Source organism: Nesoenas mayeri (assembly GCF_963082525.1).
Source record: "Nesoenas mayeri genome assembly, chromosome: 3".
NCBI classification, from domain to species: Eukaryota; Metazoa; Chordata; class Aves; order Columbiformes; family Columbidae; genus Nesoenas; species Nesoenas mayeri.
The window spans coordinates 26883103-26902963 of NC_137544.1; the positions used below are offsets into that span (position 1 = coordinate 26883103).

Sequence of the window (19861 nt, forward strand, 5' to 3'; positions counted from 1 at the left end):
TTGTTCAAATTGTGGTTTTGGGAGTTTCCCACCAAAATTATATCTTTTCACTTCTTTGTCTGTTTTCTTTTCCCAAGAAAAGGATTTTTGTGTTAAAGGGCTGACAAACCCCTCACAAGGCTTGGCATTGTAAGTTTTATTTGAGTCTAGTAATATAGATGTTTATTTTGCTTCTTAATATCTGCTGAAGTGATCATATTACTTTTTGCAATAATGTTAGTGAAAATTAAATTTAAAAAAAAGAAACAGAGTAGGTCTTGTCTTAATTTCAGACAATTTGGGGATCAGTATACAGCATTAGGGAAAAAATGTATTAAACGAAAAAAGAAAACAGCAGATGTAGACACAGCTGCTGACATGGTTCAACAGAAGAAATGGTGACGAACAGCAAACTGCATACCATGGTTTCTGAAAGTGTGGTACCACTTCTGTGCCAAACCCTAAAACATTAGTTGAAATGAAATCAAAACAAAAGAGATTGCTGGCTTCTGTGATGTGCTCCTCAGCATTGTCGCACTTCTCCCCCTCTGGTCCAGGCCGGGTACAGCACTCACAGCAAATGTGTGAGCTCTTGTCTGGATGGAGCATGGCCAGTCTCCCTGACATCTCCTGGATATTGACGCACTGGTCCAACTCATGTAGCAGACAGGTAGAGACGGGAAGAAACTGTGCAGGTGGCTATTAAAAGGAAATTGCTTTGGGTTAAAGTTGTTTTATGTATATATATAAAGATATCAGGTTGCTTTGGGTTAAATTTATTACATAAAAAATAAATATAGAAAAAGATATTGACAGTACGCTTTCTTTCCTACAAAACTACAGAGCAGCCCTGGAGAGACAAACTTGATTTTCCATCCTGTTAAACTGTTCAAATGGTCCCGTAGCAGAGGCTTGGCCCAGACCAAAGAGCACACTTGACAGTTTGAGAATTAGCATGAGCATAGGAATATTCTCCATGGGCAATTTGGATGTTGACACCTTGTTTGGAAAGGTAATTGGAATGGGTTATCCCTCGTCAGTTTAGCTTGGCACCATCTTTAATCTGCTAGTACAGAGGCAGGCTGCAGGTTTAGGTTGATGACCAGTGTCAGTGTTTGTTAAAGCTGCAATCAGATTACTTGGCAATATTTTAGGTGTTGCCCATGAACATGAGACCAGTATGTGTCCTGGTCCTGGTTCTTAAGAACCTGCCAGCCTAAACTACTGATTTTCCTCACTTCACGGGCATAAACTTAATTTCCACTCTGATTGATCTCTCTATGCTCCGAATTTGTTGCAAGATCATTAACCAACTTATCTGGCCGGGGAAAATCAGCAAATAAGTGGCATTTTGAGGCAAGGACACAAAACATAACATAACCTCAGCTGTAGCAAAATGGTCAATCCAGTGGCAAAAATTGCAGTTATCTTGGAAAAATGACAAAATTATATAACTGTAGAACAACATAGAATTTATGGGATCATGGAATTGAAAGGAGGTTCCTTGGAGTTTTAATACTGTGCTGAACATTTCACTCTCGAACCAGCTTAGCACCATCATGACACTCGGTGACATTGTGACCCTTGGTTTTGGGTACTGGAGTTGTGCAAGATTCAGATGGTGACGCTGTTGCTAAAGTGAGCAGCAGACAACAGGGGATGACTGATGAAAAATGGTAGTTGTGCCAATCCTGAGGACAGACAATTTTGTGGAACAAAAGAACCCAATAAAATCAATTACACAGATTCAGGCCAGTTTCATAGAAAACAGGAAGAGATAAGGATGGACACCGCTTCGGATGCTCCAGCTCTTGACACTAATGGCGGGAAGGGAGCGCAAGAACGGGCATTAGGGGCGGGGCGGGGCGGGGCGGGCGCTGCAGAGCCGCCGCACTCCGCCCGCCAGTAGCATGCGCCACCATCTTGGCTGTGGGCACCTTTCCCTGCGTATCCGCCCACTTCTCTCTCGTCAGCCAATTGCCGCGCGGCGCGGATGGGCGAGGCTGGGCACAGAGCGCGGCGGGACGGAAGTGGGCGGGGCTGGCTGTGCGCGGGAAGCTGGGGCGCGGGGCCGGGAGCAGGTAGGGGTTTCAGCGATGTCGCGGGGGCAGTTGCCATGGGAACCGGGGGTCGGTCACGCCGGGAGGGGCCGGAGGCAGCTCCGGGGGGGCCCTGTCTGCCCCGAGGGCCGGCGGCGGCTTTTTCCGCTCCCTCGAGGCTGAGCGGCCGTGTCTCCCGCAGGCCGGCCGGCGGGGGAGATGCAGTTCTCCAGCGCCCAAGCGAGGGGGAAGCACCCGTGGCTGTCGGGGGACCGGCGGCAGCTGTACCCTCACAGCCTGCAGTTCTACCTGGAACCCCCCACGGAAAACATCTCGCTGGCGGAGTTTGAGAGTTTGGCCATCGACCGCCTGAAGCGTGAGTCCCGTCCTCCCACAACCCCCGAAGCTTTTGGTTGTTGCTGTCACGGATGTGTGTGTTATTGGCGGGCTCGAGTGCCCTCTTTGCCTGTTAGTGAAGTGAACTGGCTGCCTGCTCATGCTGAAATGAACCTGTTTTAAAGTAAAACGGGTTGCTTTGGGTATTTCAGGGAGCTGTGACTGATTTCACAACGCACGTTTGGGGCATAGCAGTCAGGACTGTATAGTTTTGGTTTACAGAGGTGGTTTTTATGAGCATATTTCACTTTCTAGGTGTTGTGGCATATCTGATGTCTCAGTGGTTCAGACCACTGTGTCTGGGAGCAAAGGTTCCCCTGAGCTCCTGAAAGTCACTGAATCAAAGGTTCCCGTCATTAGAGTGAAACCCGCTGTTTAGAGACTGATCCATCACGAGTTAGCTGTCTCCCTTCCCTTGTTGACTGTGTGGATCCCAGAGTTGGGGAGCTGTTCGGGATTTGTGGGCCACATCTTCTCTTCCATATTTCTTGACCCTTTGCTCCTCATATTACTAAAACCAATTCCCGTGGCCTTACCCCAGGTTATGCATTTCCCAATACATGATACAGTTAGATTTCTTTTCAACATTTTTTCTCTAACATGGACTTTTTCTTTTTTCCCCAGTGCTGAAAACAGTTGAAAACCTTGGTGTGAGCTATGCAAGAAACAGTGATCACTACAACAGTAGGCTGGAGTCTGAGCTCCGGAAACTCAAGTTTCCCTACAAAGTAAGTGACAACAAAAAAGGGAACTCTTTTGCACTTTATTTTCTTTACACCATTCAGGAATTCTGAATAAAAGTAGAAGTGATGAAATACTATTCCTAAAACTGAAGTTTAGTCATTTTGTCAGAGAAGTAGTTTTTCTTTGAGAATATGGGTTTCTTTGTGTAGGACAACTCCCTTCTGTTGGTCAATAGCTCACTGAGGATGAGCCAGCAGTGTGCCCAGGTGGCCAAGAAGGCCAACAGAGTCCTGGCTTGTATCAGAAACAGTGTGGCCAGCAAGACCAGGCAAGTGATCGTCACCCTATGCTTGGCACTGCTGTGGCTGCACCTCGAATTGTGTGTTCAGTTCTGGGCCTATCACTGCCAGAAAGATGTTGATGTGCTGGAGAGAGCTCAGAGAAGGGCAACGAAGCTGGTGAGAGATCTGGAGCAAAAGTCTTATGAGGAGCAGCTGAGGGAACTGGGGCTGTTTAGCCTGGAGAAAAGGAGGCTGAGGGGAGACCTTATTGCTGTCTACAACTACCTGAAAGGAGGTTGTAGCATGTTGGTCTCTTCTCCCAAGTAGCAAGTGACAGGACCAGAGGAAATGGCCTCAAGTTGTGCCAGGGGAGGTTTAGATTGGATTTTAGGAAAAATTTCTTAATGGAAAGGGTTGTCAGGCATTGGAACAGGCTGCCCAAGGAAGTGGTGGAGTCACCATCTCTGGAGGTCTTTAAAAGACATATAGATGAGGTGCTTAGAAACATGGTTTAGTGACGGACTTGACAATGCTAGGTTCATGGCTGGCCTTGATGATCTTAAAGGTCTTTTCCAACATATATTATTCTATGATTCTTTAATAATGTTGCATTTATTGTCTTAAAGATGAGTATTAATACATGGTCGAACAGCAATGAAAAATTAATTATGGATTTTTAATCTGGGAGAGATTATTTCTCTGAAATACTAATAAAATGTTCTGTAGGCTTTGGCTGATGATGATTATGAGGCAAGAAGAAAAGACCATATCTCTCATTTCATACTACGCCTTGCTTACTGTCAGTCGTAAGTACTTTTTGGATTATACTGTACACTTATTAATTTTAAATGTATACAGATACTACACTTCTTTATTATAGACATAACAGATATTATGGAGTTGCCTGGCTACTAAATAGAGGGATAGGCTCAGATTTTTATTTTTTTTTTTTTGCTAGGAACCTGATTTCAGCTGTGATGAAAAGGGATACTCAAAGTCAAGATTAATATCTAGATTTTGTAATAATTTAAAAAATTGTATAAATATTTGGGTTTTACCCACAGAACATTGATTTGACTCTCTTCCTTTTGACATATTTTTTTGAGATTAAAGCACACCAGTATTAAGTGTCTGTCAGGCATTTGCAGTGATTGATAATTTGATTTAAATTAGCTACTTCATATGCTTAAATTGTTCATTACTGACCAAAGACCTCACTATGTAAATAAACTTTATATTGTTGCCTAAAGAGAGGGCCTGGTTTCTGGAAAACTAAAACTACCATCTGAGCTTGAGGTTTCCTCTACTGACTCTGCTTTTCTTTCAAATTCATTTGAATTCAAATTTAAATCCATGGATGATTGCACTGCTTTTTTTTTTGTGTGTGTAAAATCTCAAGCACAAAGTTGGTCCTGCCAAGTGCATTTCTTTTGCTTCAGCTGTAGTTTTCACATGAAATTATAGAGGTTGTCAGGGCCTTATGTCTGTTAGCAGCTTTGTTATTCACCAGTGTGAACTCCTGACTTCTTGCCATTGCAGTCCATTTTTAGAATGAAAACTGGCAAATGTGAAGTGTGTGCTGTTTTGAATTGTTAATTCAATAATTGAACTTTAACTTGTGGTCTAGTTTGTTTAAATTAGCTGAGTGTGGTAGAATACATATGATGATACTGTGATAGCTGACACAACTGAAGTGCTGCTATGGATGGATTTGTAGGCAAAAGCAGACGGGAAGGTTGAGTAGGAGGGATTGTTATCCAGGCCAAGACAAGGGGCTGGAATGGGTGGGGCTTTTAATTGGAATGGGTGATGACACAGTTGGGAGTTCTGGGGCAAGTGGTGGAGAGTAGTCCAAGGTGGCCGACATCATGGTAGGTGCCTGCTACAGACCATCCGATTAGAATGGGAAGTAGCGGAGGCCTCAAAAGCCTCCAGATGGAGGAAACCTCACCATAACAGGCCTTGGGTGACTTTAAACACCCTGAAGTCTTCTGAAGTATTCACATCCCATCATGTTGCCCTTTCAAAAGACATCTGGGCTGTGCTGAAGACAGTTTCATGTATGTGATGGATGAGCCAGCTAGATCTGTGGTGCATGACAGCAAGGAACAGGTTGTGGGTGTGGAGGTCAATAGCAGCCTTCACTGCAGTGACTCTGATAGTATAGTTTAAAATCCTGAAAGAAGGGAGCAAGTTGAATAATGGAATTACAACTGGAATTCCTTCTATCCTTCTCTATTTAACATGTATTATTTGTGACTATGAATAGCAAATGTATATTGGTTTTCTTTCTAGTGCTTATGTTTGTTGTATGTATTTTTATATACTCCCTTAGTCATACTGGTCATGCTGATTTTTACAAGAAGTTATCTTGCTTTACGTATATTCTAAGTTTCTACCAAAACCCTCTGAAAGGCAGTATCTTTAAGTAGCTGGGGACTAAACAGCCCCTGAAAACTGGATGTTTCTTATTAGGTAGCTGGTGGAATTTGGAATAGTCGATTTGTTTTCCATTATCCTGTCTTGTAAAACTTCGAACATTTAGTTACTATTTAGATGGCACTGTTCCTTTTCTTTGGGAGATGAGACACTGAGGGTGTTGGTAGTGACATATATGAAGAAAGTTGTGTTCTGGAAGGTGGAATTGTCTGGTGGCAAAAATCTGATCTGGAATTCAGGAGGTATCTATTTTTGATTGATCTGTGGTTTCAGGAAAAATAAGTTTGGGTCAGATTCACAGAAGGCCGCACAAGCCATAGAGCAAGAACTATAGGTTAGGTGTTTGTTTCAGGAGTGGAATTCACTGAACTTTGTTGTCTGTGCTGAGAAGGGAGGAAGGCATCTGTGAGTGATGGTAGGCAGCATGCTGAGTGAAAGGCTGCTTCACTCAGAAATAACCAAGCAGGGACTTGGCTCAACATCTGCCTCTGTCACTGATGTGACATATTTTCCACCCTGCCCTGCATCTCTGTAATGGCACTGGAATCTTCTGGAATTAATGATACATGCAGATAATTGGACTGCCTGTTTTTTCTCTGCAAGCTATCTTTTTAAAAGAAGATCCTTGTGTTTTGTAGGAGGGCTTGTCTGACTGCAGTGCTTGCTTAGAAGATACATGGGAGACATGTTTCAAACTGTGTTTCAGGGAGTATCTTAAGAATTAAACTGTAGAGAGGGCAGAGGTGGGCAACTTGTTTAAGGTGAACCACCGTGCAGGAATGAATATAAGCTATTTTGGGCCACAGAATCAGCAGGAAAGAGCCTGGCTCTGTAGTTTAGGGGGAAAGACTCCTTCTCAGGGAGGAAGAACCTTGGATAGGGCTCCAGGGCACTCTTCTTAAACTACATGCAAATGTAGTTTTGTGTTGCTGTTTATATACAGATGGTTTGATGCAATGTTTCAATAAAGTGGCTTGATGATCTGATTCTGCTTAAAGTAACTTTTTTGTTTGTTTGTTTGTTTGAAAAGGTGGACTTAGTGATTACTCATAAAATGGAAAACAGCATCTTAAGCACTGTGAAGTGACCCTATACCCAGCATTCTTCGTTCTCTTTTGAAAAGCAGCTATTTCAGGGACAAGATCTTTCTGTGCTCCGGAACTTGGATGTTCCCCAAAAGATAAAATTGGAAGGCAAATAGAATATACTGTTTTTATCATACTAGGTCAGAAAGATAAGCGTGGCACAAATCATTAGGTTAATTGATGAAGGCTAGGATTGTTTGGAAAAGTGTACTTAAAAAGACATAATTGCAAACTAGCTTGGATTCAGCTCCTTGTGGTCCACCAGGCAGTTGTGTTTACAGGCTGGTTTTCCTGCAACACTGCTCTAAGTTTTCTAGTTGTCCAACAGTGCCACCCAGGGGTAGGAGTTTATATCAACTTTTTTTTTTTCCTAGTCTCTATTAGTCCCCATGAACTGGATTATTATGTTTTTTACATGATCTGAAGTGGCCAGCTCTACAATTCTTGTCAGTTAAATTTGTAATGTAGTCATCATATCTTGACTGTTCTTCTGCCTTCTGAAATCCAACACTATAAAGCTTATTCCCTGCTTTCTATAGCTTTGAGTAACGTGCTGACGCCTGGGAATCTGAGTGCTGGGATGTTAGCAATCCAGTATGCAAAGAGTAATGTGAGTTCTTAGAGACTGGCTTCAATGTTGTTTTTATTCTATGCCATCTACTGACTCCTGTCCCTGTGTGAATGTTTATTTTTCTACTGGCTCACCTGCAGTTGCTAAACCCCTTTTGCTCGTTTGTCAAGTGTTAATGTTCTCTTTGTGTTCCTCACTCAGGTTTGTTGCCATATGTTTTCCTTTTGCCTGGTTATTTTTTGGCTAGCACTGTGGTTACGGTACCTGAGATGTGTGTGTGTTCCTGCAGCTGGAGATAAGCCAAAAATTAAGAATTAAAAGAAGTAGGCTTTGTAATATGTTTGCCTCATCAGGTTAATTGTGACATTAATTGTATGATGAAGTAGTATCGTGCCATGTTGAAGAAACAAAGCTGTCCTTTATGTACTAGAGGAGAATGTTATCTGCAGTTGGTTATTGTTACTTAAAACAAGTAAGATTTAGTGAGTTCCCTTTAAAGGGGAGTAACAACTTTGGTACCTACAGAGCAATTTTTAATGTTGAGGTTTACTACCTCTGTTCTTCCAAAATATCTGCAGTCCTACCTCTTTGTGCATTGTCTCTTCAGAAGTCTTGTCTGACTGAGCGTTCCTTCCTGAAGGTTTCCTACCTTCTCTTCCAAGTTCCTCAGTTCATGGGTCCCATGCCAAAGGCAGCACTACAGTTAATGCTGTGTTCACTAGATTTGACATTCAGTTTATAAAGAAAGAGAGAATGCATAATCATAAAACAGCGTATGTTTTTTTAAAATTATTATTTATTTCCAGTGAGGAGCTCAGGCGTTGGTTTCTTCAACAAGAAATGGATCTCTTTCGATATCGTTTCAGTCAACTATCTGACAATTTAATACAGAAATTCATGGAACATGTGGACTTATCTTTTGAAGCTGTAAGTATGTTACTTTCTGGATTTGTGTTATATAGCATGTACCTGATATTTTTTAAAATTCTCATTAAGATAGTTTTAGTCCTGTTTTGTTTTTGTTTTAGTTGGTTGGTTTTTTTTGTTTTTAATTAATTATAAAAAAGGCATTTGTGGCTTTAAAAACAACCACACAGAACTTCTGAACTTGGAGAATAGTCATGCCGCGGAAATTAAAGGAAAACATCTATTGCAATTCCCACATTAATGATTTCACTAACATTTTTGCATTGCAAATATGAACTATTTTGTTAGAAAGCTCCAGCTTTTCTTGTAGCTCTCAGAGTAAACTTAATAAAAAAAAACATGTACAATCGTCACTCTACTGAAAAAACTTTCTCTTGAAATTGTGCTTAGTTAGAAGTACTTGAATATTCTCAAATTTGTGACTGATGTGCGTTATATGTTGCTGGTTTGAAAGATCTGGCACCAGTGCCTGTTGATGGTGAAAGATGACTTGTGCAGTGTTGAGAATGAATTTGTCTAGCTAAACAGTAACACATTGGCTTTCCTGGGTCTTTGAGAGACTGTCAGAAATGTCATTCTTTGGTTCAACAGACTGTTCAGCGAATGGTGTGTTTGTGGAGCTGTATTTCCATTGCTTATTCCCCAGTCTCATATTGTCCTGTCACAGTTTCAGCATTCAGGCTTGTGAGAATAAATTAATGTTTGCAGGCTGCTGGAAATAGCTAGGAGTATGGCTTCGTTCTGTGCTATTCAATGTGCCTTCAATATGTCAAAATGATTAAGAAGGTATTTCTTTCTTACGCCTGTTGAGGCAACAAAGCATCGTTTCATTGAACATCTACTTCCTTGCTTCTGCTTTTTCACTCCCTTCCAATTCCGCTAGGAATTTAAGCAAAACTGATCCTTCCTTGCACTGTCATTTATAAAACATTTGAATTACTAAGGAATTCCGTATGTATCTGGAACGGGTCCAAACTCTATGGTGCTATGTAGGGGCCACTGTAAAAGCAGTATTCATTTTCTCAGTGTTGTATTTGTAAAAGGCTTTAAAAGGGAAATGGAGGCAAACTATTCCCTTCATACATCTTTGTTAGAAGTTACAATGTTTTCATGCCTTATTGCACATAAAAAAAAGATGAAAATCAAACTTTGTGCTCCACCTGTTAGGAAAGTCTTCTGGAAAAGGAATTAGATTTTCATATTACAGTTCAGTTTCCCTATTGGTAAACAGATAGAAATTCTACTATGGGATTTTAATTGCTTAAGATATGCTAGGAAAGTTAGTTAAGTTTCTTTAAAGAGAACACAAGTGCCTTGCATTTTCTAGATAAAGTTTCTGCATTTCAGAATTGTAATCTGAGACATTCCAGAGCTGCTGAAGTTGAGACCTCGGTGTAGCCTCGCATAGTTATGTCTCCAGTTAACAACTCTAATAGCCACTGTAAGAAGTGGTTCTCAGTATTTATTAAAAGAACTGGTCAACCTTTTTTATGGGAGGAGGAATAAGTGGATCGTTTAGTGCAGTTTTGTCACAGTTGTCTTCATTTACAGCACCAACAAAGTGAACGTAACGCTGAGAATTCAATAACTATCACTTCTCTCATTTACATGTTTACTGACATGCATGAGAAAGTGAGATGTATTCATTTAATTTTTTTTGCAGGGGCTTTGCAGACTAGTTCCTGAGATTTTGTGAATTATGGATTGAGAATTATTGTGTTAGAGAATCAAGAAATCTTCAGTCCCACTCAGGGATAACACTTCAGCAGCTGTTAAGATCTTATTCAAACACTTTAGCGGCAAAGATCTTATTTAGCAACTTATATTAGCAACAAAGTTGTTAACTAGAAGAAAAAATATCAGACTTGGAAAGTTTTTTTTATATGACAGCTGCACAGAGTTTGAAATAAGAGTAGTTCTGATTTCATGATTAAAGAGAATTTTAATCAAAGAGCAATAGCTTTCCTTTCTGAAGGTAAAATATAAATTACATTTAATGAAAATGAATGTTGCAACTTTTAACTTTTGTCTTGTGACTGACATTTGTATTGCTGGTGGAGCAAAATGCATGGACAAGGGTTTATTAAAATAAGTAAATACTTGCTCTTGGGAGTTTAACCTGATTGCAAAGATGCCCTTTACTTCCAAAAGGAAGTCTATAAACTGTTCAGAGTATTAAGATTAAAGATGATGACTTCAGTATAATTGTGTTTGAATGTGCATGGGATTATGATAACTCAAAATTTCTGCTGTTTGTGAAAATAACCTTGTTTACATTTAGTATAAATTGTGGAATTTTGAAGCTTGGGTAAGTTCTTCCTTTAAATGTTTTTACAAAGCTGTCACCAGATTAAGTTAGTCCATCTTTAGCATTTCTGTGAGAAGCCTCTGGAACCTGGACTTTCTGAAAAAAACCGAAATTTAGCTTTGAGTTTGCACTTTTTTAAACTATTAACAGGTAGATTGCATTTTAGTCACTTTTAGGAAATAGCTTTGGCCAGTCTATTTCTGGCATGTGTGGAAGATGCCCGGACTGGTACTGTTCAGCCTACTGGAACATTGATGCTCAGAATTTTTTAGTACTCTGAAATATTAGTGTCTATATTGTACCAATTTATGCCAGCATGGACAAGAGGTAGAGTATCTGGTATTGAATAAAATGTCAAGAAAGGAAAAGGGTTGAAAGAAAGCAAAAGTAAAAGTAGGGGAGCAGGAATGATGGACCTCATTCTCATGCCTTTTTTTTTTTTTTTTTATAGTGGTGAGTTGATAATTTTAAGTGTCCCATGATGTGAAATGACAGCCTCATGAGTGTATGACTTTCTCTTGTTTTAATTGCTTTTAATTTAAACTCTGATGTAGATATTTGTAGACTGTTATTGAGATTGGGACCCTGCTGGAGCTTTTGATAACTGGGAATCTTCTGGTTAGCTGTAAATAGTAGGTGGGGAAAAAGGTTATATAAATGTCAGTGGTCTTTTCCTTTTGTTTAAGCATGGATATGTTAGGTTGGATAAGAAGAGATTATCAGGTTACTGGTGGCAAAAACTGAGGTTGTGCCCAAGAGTAGAGGCTGATGAGGATTATTTGAAATTTTATAATTGATACTTTCCAGTTTGAAAAATTCAGTGATCTCAGCTTCTGAGAGGATGCATTCAACATCTTTGACATTAACTTTGGCTTTTGATTTTTGACCAGAGATTGGGACAGTAATGAAAATATTTTCTTTTTTCCTTTGAGTTAAAGCATTCTGTGTAGTGTCATGAGTGTCAGGCTCTTAATTTGAACACCAAGCCTCAACTTTTTTTTGGGAAATAAAAATAGGTATTTTAATGAAGTGCTGTTCTGCCTGCACATAGTACAAAATTAATACACACTGGTGTACTTTATAGTATCTGCAACTAGTTGTCTTAACTAGTTCATTTCCATAATTTGTTTTCAAATTTATTTTCTAAACAGGTTTAAATCTGTTGGTATTGCATTAGAAATAAATGATTTAAGATCTGTGCTGTTCAGACACTTAATCCTTTTTAGATATCTTTTTGAAAATTAAAAGATTCAATTTTGAAGATGATTTCTATTTTAATAGTAATTTCTACACCTTTCAGGAATAGCTCCCCCCCTCAAAATAATTGTATTGAGAACTGGAAGAATTCAGAATTTAGCCTGTTTTCTCTGAAATAAGTTGTGGTTGAACCATGGTGTCAAAGGTGATGTTTACAATATAGTTTCCTTCCCAGTAAATAGGCATTGGGGAAATTTAACTTTTGAACTTTACTTTTGACAGTAGTTAGAACATTTGGGGCAAACAGAAACGATTTTATATAGACATATACTTACTCTACGATACAGTATTTGGTAGAAATCCCTTCCATGTATTTTCCTGCGAGTGATGAGGCTTGAATTGGGAGGGGTTAGTCTTGGCCTAAGCAGTGTGTATTATGTGACACTTACAATAATAACTCTTAGGAAATAACATTTGGCAACCTATTAGGATAGCTATTTACTAACTAATTTAAAATGTAGTTTTCTTAGAGCAGTGTCATCTAATTGATACCCAGCTGTGGGGTATTTCTCTTGATGTTACCTATTGCCTGGGAAAATGGCAATTTGAATAGCATTTGCTTCATGTTAGTTGAAATCCTGCTGTCTCACAAAAAGCATCTGGTTGTTCAGCTTAGAGAACTGGACTTAAAGGAACATTTTCTACACTTTATATTCTGTGATTCTGCAGTTGTCTTGTTAAGTAAACCTTATATTTATCCTTATTTGGCACTTTAATTTCTGGACCTCAGTCTGTAATCGTGTCTGTCTTGACTTTTTCTGTAATACTTCATGGATGGCTTGCTCTCACGTGTCCACCAAATTTTGGGCAACTGCTTAAGGGACAAGAGCCTGGAAGAATGGTTAATAGTCTTGCTTCAAAACAAAACTTTTTTAAAAATAAACCCACTACACATGGATCCATGATTCACTCTTTTTTCACCTGATTCTATATGTTTGTGTTATTTTAGTGTTATGTGGTTTGTCAGCCTTTGAATATGTTGGTGTGGGAGTTTCCCGCTTTTGATGTTTCCTTATCCAGAAAGGAGAGAAGTGCTATGTTGCCTTTCAGGACACTGTATTATGGGGTATTCAGAATGAGAAGAAGATTCTGATATATGTTTTTTGGTGTTGTTTTTTTTTTTTTTGAATGAATAACAAATGCTTATTAATCTGTTCCCTGTTTCTATGGCTTGCTTATTTTTAATCTACACTTTATAAGTGTTTTCCCCAGTTATGGTTAATGGTTTTCTGTCACAGTAACAAGAGAATAATGGAATGGTTATGAAGATATTTCAGAATGTTTCAGTCTATTCTATACATTATGTACTAAAAAAAAAAGGAAGAAAAAACAGTTTTTAAGGGCCAGTGCTATCATTATCCAGATAAATACTGAAGTTTTTTATGCATAGCTTGTAATTCTCAGCTCTCAAGACACATTAAATAGTCTATGTGCAAATTCAGTCACATCAGGAGCATGGGAGATCCTTAAGCAGCATCAAGAGAAGCAAATGCTGACAGCTAAGGTGACAGAGCTCATCACAGAATCTGCAAACACAGGTGTGCGGTCGTGATTTACATTAGTTTAGGAGATTAAAGCATTAAAATAATGCTATAAATCAGTAATTGCAGCAATGATGCCTGATGATTTCTGGCAGTAAAAGCCACTAATATAGATTTTTAAGGTATTTAAAATAAAATATAGTGAATATTTTAAATATTGTAGTAATGAAAGAAAACAATCTCAAAGTAAGTTTTTCAGTATGTGAAGGAATTATATAAAGTAAATGGTATTACAGGTAAGTTACACTTGGGCTTTAATTAGAAGGTAATTTTTCTTTCTTGCCACAAGCTCTGGGCATCCAGTGTTTTCCTTTAAGTTAAAAATGCTTGGTTTTATTTCTGCTGGATTGTTATACAAGAGGGTGTTTGGAGTCAGTTCACATCCGCCCAAGCCCCATTTTGTCATGTAACTTTATCAGAAAGGTTGATTGTCTGTGTGGTTTTCCACGTGCCCTGCTACAAATGTTCCCTCTCATTCATCCTCCTGTTTCTTTTCACTTGTCCTTTTCCCTTTTTTCTTGCAGCTGGTTATATATGCCCATATCGAAAGCCCTTGAGAAATGACTCTACTTACACTTTTTTTTTTTGTCATAATAGTGTCTTTAGACTTCCATAGCGTGAGATAAATTCTAGTGTATCGATTTGACATTCTGATAGCCTTTTTGACATAATCAGAATATTTATGGTAGCCACCACAAATTGTTATTGAAAAGTTTTCAATGTGTCTGTAAGTTTGAGGAAAACTGCAAGATATCTGGGTCATTGGTGTTCCTAGAAATTCCTGAAGCAAGGTGTTGAACTTCTTATTGTTCATGTATTTGGTGTTACAGGACCTAACACTGAGGAAGTAATTAATCATGATGATGATGGTGATAACCCGAAGCCATAAAAATCGAGTAAATTTGTTCTTTCCTTCACTCTACATGCTGCTTAGCTTTTTCTTGCCCTTCAGGGCTGTGTCTATGTATGTCCTATTGCACGATAACTCTTAGATCTTAGGCTGGATTTTTGCATGCTTCAAAATGGGCACCTCTAATATGTTTTTCTTCTTTTAGCAGTTGTTTTAAGATATTTTGGAAAAGTCATGAAAGTATTCTCTTTAGAGTTATATCTACACTTACTTTTTTTTCTTCTTATATATGCCAACTTGTGCATTGAAGGAGAAATTTGGTAAAATGTTACCTAATTATACTAATATCTTAGCTTTGTTTGGTGGTTAGAAGTGGAGACTCTTGGACTGGCAACTAACATGTCAGTTATTGTAAATTAGTATTTCGAGAAATGTTTCCTTAAAAGGAAGCTCTACGGGCAGAAGACTAAATTGTCTTTCTTTTAAGTCCTTGTGAATTTAACTTACGTGGTAATTTCTGTAATTATTAACACTTCCTTGTTTCCATGAATGTCACTTTTTTTTCTCAGCTATTGCTCAATCCTTCTGTTCCCTGAAATGACAGAGAACAGAACTTTGCCCTTCAGTGCCTTTTCATAGAACTTTTTGTATAGGAACTGTCACCTATCTAGTTCATTTTTAGACAACTGCTACATATTCTGAGGCCTTTAACTTCTAATTCCTGGAATAGGTGTGCCATACTAATTTTGCTGTTCTTTCCTGCTTCTTAAATCAGTCTAGTCCTACTTCTCCTGTGACAGAGGAACCATTTGTAGCTCTTCCTTCTTAGCACCTTGGATTCCTGCTTCCTGTGTACAAAACTCAGAAGAAGCAGAGCCTAATTTTGCTATCAAATTCTGGGAGATTCTTCCATGTCATGGTCCATTCAGTGAAGCTGATAATGCCTTTAAGTTGTTCATAATCTTTCTTTTGACAGGATTAAATTCTGAGGGAAACTTAACAATTCACCACCTGTTTTCAAGTAATGAGCTCTCCTGCCAATATTGCATTTAGTATTCCAGCAGTAAATTAACGGTACATAGCATTTCTAATCCTTGCTTTTTCTTTGCCCTAGCTTCAACATTGGGTCCTTCTGGTGTTTCTCAGCTACAGCTTTTGCTTTTTCTACTGAAAGCAGTTTCTACTCAGTCATGCTTCTCTTTTCTCATTGTGTATGGCTGTGGATATTTTGGTTATTTTCTTTTAAGTTACCCATTCTGTTTCTGTGGTGAGGGCAACAGGATTCAGTTCTTCATTTATTTTGTTTTTCTTCATGGATGTGTGATTTCACTGTTACTATGATTTCAACCCTTACCTGATAGTTAAAAATACTTTTTTGCTGCTAGCTCTTTGTTTTAATTTGGTTTTGTGTTTCCTGCTTTCTCTTTTGGATGTTCTCATAGCTTATATTCAGTGTGGCAAAGCTGTACTTTTCCTCAGAACACCATTTACTACTTGGCACTGTCAGAGGTATCTCCTTTGAAGCCCTCAATCGGGCTGAAAGTCTTTTCAGGCTCTTGTCTGCTTTGCCTTGTACAATTTTGACTGTCTGAGATGAACCACTTGTTCATAGACATCAAAGGACATGTGTGTCCTTTCAGCATCTGCAGCTGAAGGTCTCTGGAGGTCTGTGGTGTATCTTGTGTTGATTTGGAAGAGACAGTGAAGTTCTGATTCCTTTCCACTTGCTTCTTGTGAAAACTTGCCACCAAACTTGTTTCCTTTAGCCACTCAGACTTTCTCTGGGGGCTGTTTAAGGGTCTCTCTTTTGTTCATGTGGACCAATGTGTTCTGTGCTTATTTTCAAAACACTATATATTTCTTCTTTTTTTTTGTGTTTAAGACTTTCAGTAGCACTTTAAAGATGACAGTTGTTTCATTTGCCTTGTACATGAAAACTTCACAGCTTTGCTTGCAAAGTCCCCAGCGCCTGCACGTTCATGTCTCACAGTGGTGGTCATCGTTCTGCTGCTTTATTTCCTTTCCGTCAAACCAAACTCTACCTTCCAGTAATGCAAGTTTGTTTCTTTTTGTTCTGTCCACTAATTGAGAAAGGTGAGCTGTTTTTGTTTTCTTCCTCTTTGTACATGCCTTCTGCATTCAAGGTGGTTCTAATTATACTTTCTTCTTCTTTCTTCGTTTAGCCTTTCTGTGCGTGTAGTAGTTTATCATTTTTTGTGGGTGTTCTTTCCCATTTTTTGATGGGGCAATGTCTTTTTTCAAGTGCGGTGTCAGCTGGTCAGAATATTCCAGCTGAACCAGTACCAATTCTGAGATGACATGGAGATTAAATTAATGTATTCTTTGCATTTCCTTCCTCCTCCCATAGCGATGTGATATAGCAGCTCCCAAGCTGGAGATGGAAAGGTCTCACAACTCCTTTTCTAAGCACCCATGGTTAATCAGCTCTTCCTCTAATTGACGGAACTGGCTTCATTGTAGAACCTTGCAATGTCTCTGCTGAAATACAGCCTTCAGTTTTAGACCAGATTGTCTTGTCTGATCCCTTTCTCCAGAACCCTTGCGGTCTCCCAGCATTTAAATATGTAATCTGCTCTTATTTTAATGTACAAACTAGTAACTAAAATATTAAATTTTATTTTAAAATTACATAATGGAACTTGGCTTAATGCCTCCTCCTATTTTTGAGTTAATTTCTTCCATGTATGATTTTTCTAATTGGCTTTGCACCCAGGTTATAGGACACTCAGTGGAACTGTTTGATTGTTTGCTCATGAAAGTGTCCTATGAGCGACTTACAAGGATTTTTGACGCAATATGACACCTGCTTTTTTTCCCTGTCCCTGAGGTCTGTTGAACTGTCATCAAGGCAGTGAGATGGGCTTCATGCGGTTTGTTTTTTACAGATCCACGTGGGCTATTACTTGTCTCCTGTTTTTTCCTGTGCTGTCAGATGCTTTGATTTGTTGCTGGACCTTTCCAGGAATTTAACTCGATACACTGGAACGTGGAGTGGAATAGAATGTGAAGTTTTATCCTAAATTTATATTTCAGTGATTTTTGATCATCGTCTTGACTCTTGTGATTTGCTTTGACCCCTCTTTCATCTTGTCTTCAGACTGTTAATTCCTTGAAATAGACGTATTTCCTCTTTGTTGCTTCCACAAGAAATGAAAATTGATAGTTATTATCATATCCTTATCTGTGGTATAAGGGTGAAGCAAAATTGAATTTAGATTCCATTCAGTGCTTCTGTTCTGTGTTATCTTTCTGCAATGTGCAGAAGAAATAAACTTAAAAGTGTATTATGTTTCTGAAATACATCTTTCTGTGTTGCTGTTTCCTCTTCACAGAGCATAAAAGATCCTGCTTAAATTATCTTAGAATTTCTTCAGCTCTGAAAAAGCCTCTTGAAATTTCAGAAATATTATGAGATTTTTTTTAATGACTTCTAGGTTAGATGCCTTCTTTTTGGGTAACTACCAGTGTTGCAAAATTAACCATATTATTTTTTTAAATGCTGTTCTAAAGCACATTATTTTAATAAAATGTTTTGGATCATAGTGATGAGGAAGGAACAGCAGATGGGAATAGTCAGCTGGGGGAGCTAATGCTCTGTAGTGCATCTGCCAGCGTGTGAGAGGAAAGAATAAGAACTGCAAAATAAAAGGAAAGAGCAAAATACATTAGTGGAGTTCATTTTTTCTTTCCACAGTAGCTCTTCTTTGATGTTCCAGTTGAAGTACTTTTTTAGCAGCTGTAAGCAGTAGAAATTAAACTTCTTTAATTTCCCTTTTTATGATCAGAGCACTCCTATGAGACACTTTCTGATATCACTATTATGCTTTCTTCAAAAGCATTTATCTCCATAGTGGGGCAGTTGTATAAATATTTGTAGTTTGGCTTCTTGAAAAAATGTTTTATGACTGCGTTTATTGGGTATGGAAGATCCTAAAGTCAGATTTGGATTAATGAGAATGGAACTAGTTTGTTTTTACTGTGGAAAGATACAGATGAAAGAAAATACTCAATATCAAGTCTGACTGCTTGAAGGCTGTGACTGTAATTACCCTTTTTGTTACCAGGTGTATAAACAAAAATGTTCTTCTAATTGGATTTATGGCTTTGCATTTCAAAAGCATCAAATAGTATTTCTTCCTTTCCCAAATAGGATGGGGAAAAAACGTTAAAAGTGGAAACTGTCTAGAGCCTGATTTTACTGTGTGGAAACTTAGGCCAAGTTAAAACAGTAATTATGTCCAAGTGGGATGAAGTTTGCATTTGTGAATGAAATGGTTCTGAATTTTATCTTTGTTTCCAGCTACTTGAATCTTACATTTGTCTCTTTGCTTGAAAAACCAACGATGATTGTGTTACAGGTGACAACAAAGGTTGGAAATGATGCATGTCTAAGTGGGAGATAGTGCCTTATTGCCAAAGTAAGCTAAAAATACATATTCTGTCTTTTAGCTCCATGCTTATAATCATAACAGAAATAAATTGTATGTGGAAAGGCTTAGGAGTAGGGTTTTTTTAATGCTAGAATTTGTTAAATAAGACAGCAAAGCGTTTATACCATTAGCACTTTAAAAATGTAACAGGTTACTCTCATCCTAAAGAACTTAATTTCAAATGAAATTATAAATTTCTCAGTTTAATCATTTGTGTTTCAGAAGACAGATTTAAGTGAAACCAAGTGACAGGTTTGTCACATAATTGACTGTTCCATTGTAAAAATATTTCTTTTTCCACGTAAAGAGAAAAACCCCATTGATATCTAAGTTTGTGGGTACCTCTCGTAGTTGACTGTAGTTATATGTTAGTGGAAGAAAACCCTGGGGAGGCCTCTTTCCTCAGAAGTACCAGCAGTGTGAGAATCGAGTTTAACCAGTAGGTCGTACTCCTTAGACCATTGTACTGCAGCCCCAGGATTTGTTAGACCAACTGGCAGGTCCTTTTGCAAAGCAGTGCCTTTTGCAACCCTGTCTTATTCACTGACTGCAACCCAAAATATCTGGGTTCACTGCAAAGCAACTTGAGTGTTCTACTGAGCTAACGTTGGGGTGATATTTGACTAAAACATTTAGGCTTAAAATGTAGTATTCTCTTATCAACTTTTTAAATAAAGCTTGATTCACAGGGGAGTATAAATGCATCTCGTGGTTCTAAGAGGGAGACATGTTGGTTGGAAGGAGGGACAATATGCATTTACTATCTTTTCATGCACTGACAGGATGGATAGGGAGGGGTCTTTATTCTCTAATGGATTGAACTATAAGCAAGACCTCATTATTAGTCATACAGAAAGCTAGCATTTTGCTGCAGTAATTCTAGTTGCATGTATTTACTTGCACATATGGTGTTGGTGATGTTCTATAAAATTGTGGAATTAAGTAATAAATGTGAATGAAGAATACATAGCTACTGGGGATGTCCCTTTTCACCTTCATAAACATAATGAACAACAGTTTGTAGATGATGCAAAATGTGAATTAAAGGTTTTA

At 38.5% G+C, this 19861-nt stretch overlaps 1 protein-coding gene across 1 annotated transcript in view; it reads left to right on the forward strand.

The window, feature by feature from the left end:
* Positions 1 to 2237: 2237 nt before the first annotated feature.
* PRIM2 (DNA primase subunit 2) overlaps positions 2238 to 19861 on the forward strand; it is a gene marked incomplete at its 5' end in the record, with an annotated part of 102001 nt that continues 84377 nt past the window's right edge. The window contains 4 exons of the mRNA XM_080342742.1: positions 2238 to 2394; positions 3039 to 3142; positions 4106 to 4185; positions 8281 to 8401. Coding sequence (XP_080198868.1) covers positions 2238 to 2394; positions 3039 to 3142; positions 4106 to 4185; positions 8281 to 8401 — 462 coding nt within the window. The remainder of the gene's footprint in view (positions 2395 to 3038; positions 3143 to 4105; positions 4186 to 8280; positions 8402 to 19861) is intronic.